At 38.6% G+C, this 14053-nt stretch overlaps 1 protein-coding gene across 2 annotated transcripts in view; it reads right to left on the bottom strand.

The window, feature by feature from the left end:
- The window catches only part of EPHA3 (EPH receptor A3), a 230366-nt gene that overhangs the window by 204701 nt on the left and 11612 nt on the right, over window positions 1-14053 (bottom strand). For both annotated transcript variants that reach the window (XM_064468604.1, XM_064468610.1), the window contains exon 2: window positions 7132-7196. In XM_064468604.1, coding sequence (XP_064324674.1) covers window positions 7132-7196 — 65 coding nt within the window. The remainder of the gene's footprint in view (window positions 1-7131; window positions 7197-14053) is intronic.

Raw genomic sequence — 14053 nt, 5'->3', positions numbered from 1 at the left:
ATAAATTCAGCACAAAAGAAAATTAATAAAATTCTAAAAGTAAGCGTTTCCTTACAAAGGGAAAAAATATCTCATGGTGATCAGGCCATTTGAGAGAACTTCTCACAAACGGCCTGTGTTTATGCTGACAGAAATAAAATTCTGCCCATGAGCAAAATGATGTCGTTTCTAAGCTTTGAAAGTTAAAAAGAAAAATTGGAAGCTGAAGTATCTGCAATTCCCTCTAAATAAGATCTTTATTTAACTCTTGGAATAGAAGCCAAAACTTGCTCTATATTTTTTTTTTATTTGAAACCACAGAAAACTGATTCCCAACCTTCAGCAACCCATTACCAGTAAGTAAAATGACTGATGAGGCTAATGAAATAAGGGGGGGTCCCGTATTTCTCATTATAAAAAATGGTAGACTGACATTGCACTTATTGTACGTTTAGCTTTTTTTTTAATAGAAACCTCATAATTTGAAGTAACATGGTAAAAATGCTAGTTTCAAAAAAAAAAGGGAACAAAAGGCTTTGTCCCACCCTTAAGGGTGATCATGGAACAGAAACTTAGCACGCTTTTTACTTTATGTCATGTTAAAAGCTGCTTTTAAAACATACCAAAACACAGTACTGTTTTGATCCTACTGAATTTTTCAAATGAATGCAGTACAGACTACAGTTATCAAAACAACGTATCTAAAGAATATCACAGGGCTGCATATTTTAAGACGACATTTCTTTCTGGTAACAATTCATAACAAGAGACAGTCTTGTTATATATTTATGAAAAACCAAATATAACGCTGAAGTAATATGCATGATCTCAATTATTTTTTCAAATCATTCTCCCCATTTGTTTAGTCAACTCCACCTAATGTTTCTGATTTAAACGTCTATTTTAAATGCACGCTTAATGCAAGCAGCTGAAGATAGTGCACAGATGAAACATGAGTCAAAGCCAGCTAAATGCACCACAAGTACATTCAACCCTTGACTACTCGCACGCTGCTTCTGAAGACATCAACAAAACTTTCATGATATATTCAGAAAGCAGTACTAAACAATGCTGTCGTCAGTTTAATAATAGTCGTAAAATTAATCATCTGGCATATCTCATAGCTTTCTATTATTAAAAGTAACACCTATCGGAAAGGGGAAAAAAAAGTAGAGTACAAAGAAATTTATTTTTCATCATGTTCAGATTTTGTGTAAAAGAAGCATCCATGGACTGAAGGAACCACCACTGCGTTCTGATTCAAGGCTCTGAATGTGACAGAAGAAATTTTAGTTCCAAAGAGGCAGAGTCTTAAGTGTCCCTCTCCAAAGCAAAATCATCCACTTCACTGTAATAAATTCAAATACTTTTATTATAGTAGGAAGAAAACAAGAAGTCTAAAAACAAGAAATAGCACATGCTTGATTACAGAAAATTGAAGGTGAAGGGAAAAACTTAAGAAAGCTATAGTAAGAGGGCTCTTAGTTTTTAACACCATCTCTTTCATTATTTTGAAAAAAGGAGAATTAAATGAAACCAATATATTTTCAATGCACCCTAAAAGCAAACATTTTTGGGGGGGGAGGGGGGAGGGGAAGGGAAGAATATATTAACAAAAAAAACCCTACTTTCTCAATCAGCCATTCAGTGTAAAATGAAACAAAGTCTATGGTTCACAAAAATAGAATCCCAAGCGGTTAGTTTGACTTTCAATCGCCAAAATAGTCTGCTTGCATTTCAGACCTGATATAAAAGTTGTGAAAGGCAGGGTGACGGTAGGAAGTATAACATTGTAAGGAGACCAGAGCTCAGGCAAAACATAGATAAATCTTGGTTTTAACAGAAAGCATTGTTTTAAGAAGTACTAAGGAAATTCCACTGCTAATGAATAGGAAAAAGAAAGTATATAATAGTTCAATGTGCCTGTTTTCATTTTGGAAGAAGGTACTTAATTTGTTATCTTACACAGATACCTTTCAGTTCCAATCTTTTCTCTCATATCAATTGTTTGACCTCCTCTGTTTTAATTTGAAACTCATTTTCACAACCACCCAGTGATTTTGGTAATACGCCCTGCTTCAAATACAGAATCAATTAGAAGCTGACAAGGTAAATTTGGTGTCCCAGACAAAAAATGAATACATGCGAAGATGTCAGTCGGTATCAAAAGAAAACTAAAATTAGGTTGCTTCATAAACTTCTGTATTTGTTGGCCAGTTTCAAGGTTTTTTGATAGCTCAGCTGTCCTGAGGTTCTGCAGTGGTGTGAAAATAAGAGCCACGTGTACAGATGAGAAACTTTCTGTGTGCCCAGCTGAGGGGAAGGCTGAAGCGTGACACCAGGAAACCCACTGGCATTAAGGACCTACTACGAAAAAACCTTCAATCACAGGACGCGATTAACCACAAGATACAAAGCTGCAGGAAAACAAACCTCATTATTTCCACCGCTCATGGAAAGTCTTATTAATCTTGAAAACATCTTCCATATAAACAGAGAAACTTTCCATTCCCAGTGGCCTGAATAACCAGTTCCTGAATGCAGCTTATTTGAGTGCACCTTAATCCCAGGCAAAATATAACTGCACAAGCTCTCCTCTACCTTCATCTAATCAGAAGTGATATCCAAATGCTTAGTCAGAGTCTTCTTCAGTCACTATGTCCATGATATCCCACCAAAAAATGGCAAAAAGTTTTTACAGTGCCACACATTAGCCAGCTATTGAAACCAGAACAAATGCAGCCGGGGAGACTGCCGCTGTCATGGGTAGGCAGCAATACAGTCTAATGTGGCAAACTACTTTCAGGCTTTTGAAATATAAGAAGGGATGCATTTTCCTCATTTTCACTTGGATTTTTTGGATTCTAACCCAATTTCAGTGGATGGAAAAATCCTCGTTAATCTCAGTCACGCATGCTGCAGCCTTCCTAGCTCAACACAAACTACAACAGAAGCACAAATGTTATCCTCCTCTCCCCTAATACTTACAAACCACTTACTTCCACTACTGAGATGATCGACTTGCTTTGTCCAGACCATCACGACAGTGACCGCTAAGAAAAAGCAAAGTTATTCACACCAGGTTTTCAAAGCACTTCAGTGTGCAGTCAGCAGCTGAAGTACATGCCCAAAAGTTTAAGGTACTAGGTGCGGCCAGCTCTCAAAGAAGTCAGATGGTTCTGAAGAAACCTGGGAACCTAGAAAAATTCTGTCACGATCAAAGACAATGTCTTTATTTCCTAACCAGTCTTTTAAAATTTTTCCTGCAATTTACTAACTATGGTCACGTACAGAACAGGCTGGGGGTGGGTTTTCTGTTTGGGTTTTTTTTTTTTGTTTGCGGTTTTGGGGTTTTTGTTTTCGTTTAGTTTTGTTTGATTGTTTTGGTTTTGTTTGTTTGTTTTTACAATTATCTATTACATGACGATAATAAATGCCAGAGCATTCTCTTCTCCAGCTACAAACAAAACAAGACAAGCATGATTTCTCTTTTACTTTTCTATTAACTACGTAAAAAAAAGTGCCCCAAAATTTTAAGTCCGTAAATATGAGTAATAAACATATAAAGATCAAGTCACAAGTTGGGTGACTGCAGAACAACGTACTGTGATTTTGTCACAAATATTTTAATTTTTTTTCAAAATTCCCAAAGACAACAGAGCTAGAGTCAAATTAGAAACATCTTTCTTACTAAAAAAAAAAGCTGAAACCAATACAACTACTCGCATGAATATGCAGAGCAGGATTTAGACTGTACTCTTTTTGTCCTGTATGAATTATCCATCACATTTCTATTGTGTATTATTAAAGTGACTTGCTTTTTTTATCCTCCCAACCCCCACATCTGTGCTGCTGTAATTTACATGAATTGCAGTTAATGATCACTTGCGTTATGCTTAATCAGCATATCAATAATATACTCTGCGCAGACTAAGTAGCTCTTCTTTCTTTCCCCTTTAATGAAACCTATAGAAATGAAACCGGTATTTGACTGATTGGCATTACAAAAAGGTTGCCTAGGCAGGTGCTGGAGATGGTAGTACAGGATACAGGCCTTGTGGCTGCTGCCAATCATGCTCGGGTATCAGCAAAGCCCGCCATTATATTTTTTTAATTCCGCTGCCTTGCTATCTAGAGGGGCTGATGTTTTGTCCTTAAGGGATTTTAATGAGCTTGACCAGATCAGTGTTACTGATGCCAAGACTGTGGTTGTGTGGGATGGTTCAAGGAGAGATCACATTCTTACAGGGTGATATTATTAACCATGGTCTAAAACACTGCCATTAGAGTGTTCTTATGTGGGACACAGAAATCTCTGAATACAAATGAACTATAAATCTTAGCATGAATATTCAGGAATTTCTGGAAAGCTGTTATTATATATGCCCGAGTCGAGGCAGACTTAAAAGAATAAAAAAGAACCATTGAACGTTGAAAACAACCACCAATCAATTTGGGCCATTTTGCCAGAAATCAATCAATACCTTGTATCGATAAGATAGAATTATTAACCTAGTAAGAGGTTTATTAAACATTCTGGCTAAATTGTTTTTAAAAATTCTGTAAGTCACCAGCTTCAGTATACTGACATTTATGGCTTCAGATGAGACCACTGCTGCATGCTGGAGAAGAACTGGCACAACACCAATATTCTCATTCGTAAATCACAGCCTCAAGTGTAGCTCTATTAGCTTTACCTTGTAAATCACTACTATGCTATTAGCAATCTTTCAATATGATGTGACATCTTTATTATAATGTTTTTCCACTAAAGTTTAAGTTCATATTTTAGTTAGCTCAGAGACAGATGCAGCCATATTTACCAGGTTTAATTAATTGACTATAAATAAAGGGCTGTAAAAAGAAGACGTCTCTTTCACATGATGTTCAAGTTGTCATCATTTTACAGCAAAATGCCAATTCAGATAGAATAGATGTTACTATTCCCATACTTTACATTAATGTCTCAATATGCAAGCTTAAAATTTCACAGTATTTTGAAGGCTACAGTTGAGTCTCGGTTCTCTTACAAAAACACTCACAGTACATGATCTACGTTAATTTACTACCACGCAATTTTTAACTAAGAATTTCATTAACTTGTAAGAACATCAGTACAATTCCATGATTTACTTTGGCTTCAAGATTCATGGACATTACAGTAAATAGGAACAGCACGCAGAGACACACACAAGAAAATTGTGCTGGATTTACCTGACAAAAACTTGCAGAAGCTAATAAAATTGCTTTGAGAGATCTGGGGGCCCTTTTTGGTGGGGTAATGTAGCACATCTGTTTTTCTTATAGCCCCCAAGATACCCTGTATCATTCCCTACCAACTGCTTTAGGCATCCAAGGCAAGAGAGGCACAGCTGCAGGGAGCAGAGCTGTAGATCTGCACAGCTGCACGGAGATGAACAGAGCAGAAGAGTAAAGCAGAGGAGGGCAGGGCAGCTGGGAGAGAAACAAACGAAAAAAAAAATTGCAAGCGGAGACCAAAAAACCTGATGAGATAGAAATTGCTGGAGAGTTCCCTCTTGGACATCCTGTTTATAGAGGTTTCTTATTGGGAAAAGTCAGCAGGAACAGCCACTAGAAAGAAACATGAACCCTCTTCCCACTTCCTCCTCATGAGAATGGAACAATTTGTTCAGAGACACAGAGAGAGATCCACGTATAAACTCAAAAAATAAACCAAGCCTTAATCCTTAAATACTGCTAAACACCTGCATAACACTTAATAGCAAGAAGGCACTACTTAAATATTAACAACTGAATCCCATACAGCGGAGATGCAAGAGTACTGTTACCACGAATCTCTGCAGAAGTGATAAAGGTGAAGTAACAGCTTGCCCAAAGCTGCAGAAGCATCAAAAAGCAGATGGCCATGATCCTACAAACAAACCAATGAGCAAACACCTGCCAACGCCGAGAATGCAAACACAGTTGGTTTGGAAAAAGGACAGTGAACGCACTCTTAGCTAGCAACAACTCATCTGTATCAAGACTAGAGACAACATTTCCCAAGGACTTAGAAATGGCACTACCCTCTGGCAGAGGTTTACTTATAAGGTAGAAGACACAGGCAAGTAGAGAGACTCATGAAAACTTCTACAAGTTGTCATCCTAAAGATAGGAAACCAAACTAAGACTGCCACAGAGGAAGGAAACAAAGCACCATGAGGGGAGGCACAAGTCACAGGACAACAAGAGAAAAAGCCACAGGTCTCCGAGCAAAGACTTGAAGGCACAACCTTCTCTGAGGGTGAGGGAAGCTCCAGACACCAGGGCTTCAACCTGCCAAGTAGGTTTTTTTTATTGTTCAGGGGACAGAATGCAGGAACGCATGAGTCTGCTTGTGTATCTGCACTACGCAATGTAAGAGTGTAATGAGTTGTTCCTACACACACACATTCCACAAAGACAAGAAGCTGGGAAGTGACCAGATATCAGCACCACTGGATGGCTCTGCACTGATATCAACTCATCAAAAAATTTTAAAAAGAGACTGGTGGCAAACGCTATGTAAAAATGATGGAGTTTTCAAGTTCAAAAGCACAAAAGCTTTGAAGGCTGCACTTCTCCAAATACAACGCCTAGTCTCATTAGGTCTGGATACAAGCTAAAGAAAAAAAAAGAAAAACAACCCTCAAGAACATTATTTGGACATGTCTTTAATGACATTTTAACTCATAAGTAACAATACTTGAACAATTCAGCACAAAAGTTAACAAGTACTTACATCACCCGCTTATGTCCACACATTTTTCACCTTCCACGATTTCCATCTGAATAAATTAGTAATACTATGCAACAGTCCCATGATATCTTTTAGAAATACACATTGCGATACAAGAAGGAACAGTACCTAAAGGCTTTTTTTTTATTATTATTTTTTGCTCAATGCACCTCTTGCTTTCATTTTCTCCAATAAGAGTGAGTTCTTCCTGGGGATTACATGCAGTGCAGCGTGTGTTCTAAAGAGAAGGCACCATATCTATATAAGCCATATATTGCAAGATTAGAGCAGACTATTTTTGAAGCTCCAGAGAACCAGCAGTATTGCACAGTGTCCTCTGAAGAGGAAACAATGGTTAAATAGCACATTGGTCTGTAGCAGCACTTTTCCATTTCACAGTCTAGTGAACTCACCCCATGTGATGGGTAGGAGATCCAGCCCAGCTCCCCTTGAATTGTTTTTGAATCCAGCAGATTAACTACAAAAGAAGAGAAAATGGAGAGGAATGAGTTTCATTTGCCTCTGTCCAGTTAACCTCAGTTACCCATACCAAAAGATGTGTTTATTTGGGGACCTTGTGAAGCAGTTGATTTGTTCAGGTGGCCTGGCAGTTAGCTACAAAGGAGAAAAAGACAGACAAATGAAAAGGATTCTCTTGTTTATCTTAAGACACGGTATGAACAGCAGACGGGGGAACTTTTCAAAACAAAAAAAGTGACAAAAAACAAACAGTGGATCACTGGCCAAATTAATTACAGCAGGGGGTGGGAACAGAGCGCTTCTATCAGCTGTACAAACTACAGCGTTTTCCCCTTGGACGCCTGAAATTTGGGTCAATGCATCTAACTACATGGGTGAGATCTGAATATTTTAATCATTATTTGATTAAAGGCCTGTGTTTGGCATATATAATTTTCTCAGAATACAGGAATAAATAATGAATGCTGATTAAAGTCTTTCCTGCATTTCTTTCTTCCTTCTGATCCAATTTGTTCTCAAATTGTCTTGTAGTAGTGAAGTGTTTCCTAAATGTCATGTGTAACACATCAGATGCAAAAGTAATTATTTACAATGTTATAAGTTCAGACAAACCTACTTTTAAAGAAGGCCATCAATTCATTGCTAATCTTGCTGTTTTGTTGTTTTTTTTTTAGGGGCATGCAACAATTTTCAGAGTAAGGAGAAAGATTTTATTTGTTAACAGTCCAATACAGACATTTTTTCAGTCAATCAAATCACAGTGGTTTTATACACGTTTTAAAACAAGACAGGTACTTAAAATAAATATATAAAAATTAAAGCATATTCTTCTTCGGTATGTGCTTATTTGTTTCTTACAAGCACAAAAATAAATTTTGCCCCTAATCCTGGCCATAAAGTCTCCAAGTGCTTAACCACACAGTTCCCCAACTAACCATATATTTATTAACATGAAGAAGAACAGGTGAATTGATACAAAGTATCATTAAAAAAATAGCCTCCATATAAATACAAACCAATGAAGTGTAGTACAAAACATGGCAATGCTGTTTGCAGCTGCACCAACCTGTGCACCTTCAATATTTATTACCTGAAATCTGGACCTACTTTCATTGCCCCCCACCCCTTTCTTTTTTCCTCCCCTTCAACATGGAAAGTACTGACAATGAGAAAACACATGCAAGGGAATTTTAACATCTGAGAACAATGGATCTATTAGAGGTGCCCACTGTAGAGGTCTGAACAGCTTCACCTTCTATTTGTAAGCCTGAAGGGTGGTCACTGCTCCCAGAACCAGATGGTCTGGCTATTGGTGCTCAGAGAAGATAAAAGAATAGGACTAGGAAGGGAAAAAAAGAGGGAAATGATCTATGAATCTGCTAAGTTAGGCTATTTGTATTATTTCATCATTGTCCTTTTAATTGCTGCTCAATTTTGGACAACACTTACAAAATAGAGCTATGAAGGCATTTTTCTCCTGTGATTGGGAAGTATAGGAGGGGAGACAGTAGCGAAAAACAGGTGCACAGTATTAAAAACAAGACCATGTTATAACCATAAACATACATGATGACTACATTTGTGTGCACACCCATTTCTGTTGTGTATGTGTATATATGCAGTGCTATTCTACCATGAACAAGCTGCTCTGCCATCCACATGAGGAAAAATGTTTCCCCCTGAAGTTATACACCCCTTTAAAAGAAAATGACAGTATTTTGAATTTTTACCTATATCAGTAAACAAAATATCTTTCCTAATCTCAAAGAACATAATCCAACATTATGTATTTCTTATCTCTGAATTAATCAATAAATTCTCAATCACCTACACAAAAAAAGCCCTTTATTAAGTGCATGGGGCTCTAGGCAGATTATTCTGAAGCAAGGTTTGCAACTATAAAAGGGAAATACTAATAAAAATTCAAAAGTAAAAAAGTGCACTTCTTGCTTTCATGACTACAAATTCCCACAGACTATGGATCTCCTGGGATAAAACAGATATGTTTGTTGTGCATCTGCAATGCATGGTGGTGCTTCTGAGGTAAATTACTTGGCAATAAGTTGCTAAGGCAAATCACTCTGAAGTAAACTTAAGTAATATATTTATTCTTTAAGAATAAGCTTCTTGAAAACATGATTGCAGCCACTCTGAAATTCATGAATTCAGTCCAAATTCATGAGCCTCATCTGGAAAAATAAACAGGCAGTAGAATCAAAATGTGGTGGTAGTGTCCCTTGCCAGACTTGCCAAGCAGCCCAGCAGTTAGAGCACGCCCTCAAGGTGCAGATCAACATTCAGCATCCTACCTGTATCTCTCTATGCTGCTTCAGTAATGCCAACTCCCTACTGCCTGCCTATCTCTCAGAGCAGGTTTACCAGGTACGCCTATGAGAAGTACTCACAGGCATTGTGACAGGGCCATGGGGGGCAATTAAATATTCAGTGCAAGCCACGTGTGGCTCACAACAGGTGGATGCCCCAGCCATGGGGCAACTTGTGTTGCAGTACAGATCAAATCTACAACCTTAACGTTTTTTCAGCCTTCTCCTTTGTTCCACCTTCTTTGTCTTCCTCATCTCCTGCAAACTGGCATTGCTAGGCAAACTATTTTTCCATGCTCATATGTGAGGGAGAAGGGAGGTTCTCACACTGACTACAACAGGATTCTAGGTCAGATGCAACTCAGAGAATGCAAGGAGGTGCATAAAAGAAGCGGTATGAATGTTCCCATTACTGGCAAATAATGAAAGCAAAGCTATGCTCCAGACCTGTAACTTTATTAATAAGTAGCTTTGTGCTAAACATATTTATAGCTTTCATACTGCACAGTCTTTAACTTCCTCCATTTTCTTTCGTGCAAGAAGGAACAAAGCTTGTCATGCCAAGTAACTATTTAATATCTAGCAGAATAAGGTCAGAAAACCTTAAGTTCTTTCACCTATCTAGCCACATAGTCTTCAGTGATTGTAAAGACCACTCATTCCCTTTTTTTTTTTTTTGTGAAATGCCAAGAAATAAAAGACCACAGGAGGGAAATAATACCCAAAGAGAAAACACAGTTATGCTGACACCCTAGATAACTGTTGCTTTGCCTGGATGTCTTTAGCATTTATCTAGTAAGAATTATATTACAGGCAAGCAGAACACAGAGTAGACTTCCTGAGTACTGAAACTGTTTAGAATTCAACTCAAATTCCAACATACAATACTTTTGTGCTATAAAAAAATTTGGGAAAAAAATACTTTTCACCAAACATATACTGCTCCTTAACAGTAACCAAAATGCAAAACATATTTCCTTTCAGCTAGTCACCCGAGAAAAACACCTTCCTCTCCCTAAAAATAAGCTTCTATGACACTCACTTTTCCTGTAACTTCAAGAGAGATGTACACCTCGGTAGAGAGCAATCAATTAATACAAAACTTACAGGCTGCAAAGATCATGGTCCATAGACAAGAACAATAGGAAAGCATAATGTTAAATTTTGTCATTATATGTCCTAACATTACATACTAATCTGGAAATTGAATGAAAAAATAGCATTTCCCTACACTAAAACTGATGAAATACATAAAGAATGGATTAGATATTAATTGTCTGAAGTTTTTTTGCATGGATTTATAGGACTAGGTGAAAAGTAACAAAGTAAAGCTTTACACAAGCACTTGATTGGTCATTTCAACTTCTTTCAACCCTGATATATCTCCAGAGTAACAAAAGGCAACACTTGGTTCACAAAGCTGAACTGACCAATTCACGAAGGGTAACATGAAGACATATCCGGTCAGTTCATGCTCAGCAGGCATATATCAACATGACCCCAACATGTCCCCACATACAATTAAAGTTAAATGAAAGCCGATGATTAAATGCACTACAATTGCATACAGCCACGTATTCACCAGATGAAAGAGGGAACTGGAGAGAAGAGAGTTTAACTTCTCTTGTGGTGCTGTCTTGTGCAAGGTCTGTGACTTTAAGGAAAGACAAAAATAAACAAAAAAAAAAAGAGGTCAAGCTACTTTGTGTGGCAATACATTTTCTCTCCTTACAAGTGTAACCACTAGGTACTCCAGAAATACTGGCTCAGCAAAGCGCATGGCTGTGCAAGCTGTCATAACTGCAGGTCAGATATGGTCCCAACTTCAGGGTCCCATTACCACAGCTCTCACGTTCTTAAATGGGATATTGGGGAACAGAAGGGTTGGCATATTATGTCCCAAAAATAAAGCAAACAACTCTTCTTCTTTTCTAACTATTACTGATTTCCAGAAGAGAGTAAAGAGGTTGTTTTACGAATCATGCCACGTGAAAGAGAATCAGGATTTCCAGGCTCTTTCTGAAGCTTACACGTTTCTCACCCACCTCATTTGCACTCCTATTATCTCCTGCTCCTGCAAAACTGTGAGAGTATTATTCAGCTGTTACAGAAATCTCTGAGGTTGACCAGCTGGTTACTAAGGGTAACTCTTAAACTAGCTGAAAAGCTTTGCTGCTGTCAATGATCCTTTCCTACAGAATGCCTCAAAAAGGATCGCTGGTTATGCTAAGGAGACACAGAGGAGCTCTCATTAAACAACTTCAAAAAAAAAAAAGGTGCTGTCTAGTAATCTCAGTGTCCTGTATTGGTTCCCATCACGTAATTAACTCCCTTTAAAATTAGTGGTAAGTATGAGGGAGAATTTAGTGGTATTAAAATACAGCAGTACTATAGAAACTGAGCAACCATCACTTCTGCTCTAAAAATCAGTGACTTGGTCCTTCTGTACAACAGCCTTGCTCACCATACCATACACCGTAGCTAATTCTGCTAAATGGCAGCATACCGGAAAAATGCTGATTCAGAACACAGCCTCTTTTTAGAAGCTCTCTCCTGCCCGACTCTCCTGGCCTTCCCCATTCGGCATCGCAAGAGAAAGCATTATTAGTTCTCTCAATATGCATTTCTACCCTGGGGGTAAAGATGAATCTCCTTCCAGCAACTGGAGCAGGGACACAGACACGAAATGCAAAGCTCGCTCACTCTCCTTTTCACGGCACCAGGCAAAGATGGATGAGGGCTTGGGTAGAGTCTGACACAGTCATGCTATCAGAAACTGCTTCCAGTTGGAGGGTGGTGGCAGAGGGCCTGCTGCAAGGCCCACTAACAGCAGGTTTCATCAGGAGTAAGTCATGCCACTGGGAGAAAAAGAACTGTACAACTAGCAAGATACCGGAATACAGTCTTAAAGCAGCACCATTTCCAGAAACATGTGGGGTAACAACTGCTACAATGAACTGAACACAGTACAAATACCTCCCCCAGTAAAAAAAATAAACAAATGTTGTGCCAGGTAGAACCAGCCAAGATCCCGCTCACTACCTCAGAACGGGGGAGGAAAGCCTGCTAGGAGGCAACTCGCAACATCTAAAGAAGAACATGCAAAAACCTTCACCACTGGAAAGCATTTCCAAATCATACTCTTTACATCAAAAGTACAGAGTAACAGTCAATGAGATAAAATATATTAAGTATTTCTTCTTCAACTAATTAACATTTCCAATTAAAAGTTAAAAAAAAACCCAAAGAACAAGAAACCAATGCTGTTTTGTGTTTTCCTGTTTGCCAAACTGTCAGCTTAGAAATATGCTAGTTAGTTATTTAAAAAATGCTAACAAATGGGAAAATTAAATTTGCTATTCAACCAAAAAAAAAACACAAACGGTGAATGCCCATAATTGAAACGTGTCATATAATCCTGAGCAGCAAAGAAAATACTTTGCGGCAGGAAGTCAGCCAAAACTTGGTTTTGGGGTGGGACAGAGAGGAGTCAGTGCAAACCCTGACATACATTTTTAGAATGGTGTCCTCTTCCTGGCTAAAGGGACTTGCACCTGGATTTTCATCCACCTATGGGTACAGATCTGAGTCTTCTCAACTTTCCATTCCCCCAGCAGCGGCAAAAGTGAAATAAGAGGAGCTGCAGCAATGCCTTTGTTTATTCTGAGGCTAGAAGCAACACCTACAGACTGAGCACATTCAAGGCCAAAGTTGCACCTTGGTGCATTCACCATAATTGCCAACTAGGATCTGCTGTCATGCTAACGTTGCTGAAATCATGTTGAAATTTGCTAAGGCAGACCACAGAATCTTTGGGGAGGGACAACAAATAACTAACTAAAATAAATAAATAAATAAAATCCGCAGGTGAGAAACCACTCCATGAAGCAACACTAACCAATGCAATACCCTCTTCATGGATGGGTGTTCAACAGTGAAGTCTGGTTCTAAGCAGCAGACTTGGGGCCTGATTTGCTGGTTGTCCGTTAACAAAAAGTCAAGTCTGCTGTGACTCGAGGATCCTACATCTCCTCTCAAACTTTGTAATGAAGATGTAATTATTGCTTGGAAGAAAGTGACCTTAGCATAAAAGAGATCTGCAAGGTCCCCATCTACTAGCTCTGCTTTTACAGCTCTGTCTCCCCCCAGCCTGGGGCACCCTAGGAGCAAAGTGACACTAAGCTACACAGAGTAAAGCCTCCTAAAAACAGCCAAGAGAACATACTTTGTAGCGCATACTCAACCCAAGCGCCAACAAAGTTTGGCCCATTTACTACACAACGCTTTTCCAAATGTGAGATTTCTCAGTGAGATTTCTGCTACAGCTCAAAGCCAGACTACAGTCCTTCGAGAGGCACAACGCTGTGAGGTCTGCACTTTCAACCCTTCTTGCCTATGCCATTATACTGTACAGTACAAATCTGATTTTGTGCAGAACATTCCAAGTTTGGCAACTGTCATGTTCACTCTGTGGTTAATTGCTGACTGAAGAACTCCACCTGGGTGGAGGCAAGTGTTGAAGAGACAAGGG

The sequence above is a fragment of the Phalacrocorax carbo genome, chromosome 1, assembly GCF_963921805.1.
Source record: "Phalacrocorax carbo chromosome 1, bPhaCar2.1, whole genome shotgun sequence".
Lineage (NCBI taxonomy): Eukaryota > Metazoa > Chordata > Aves > Suliformes > Phalacrocoracidae > Phalacrocorax > Phalacrocorax carbo.
Note: the sequence above shows the minus strand (reverse complement) of the source record. Positions and strands in the feature narration are given on the sequence as shown.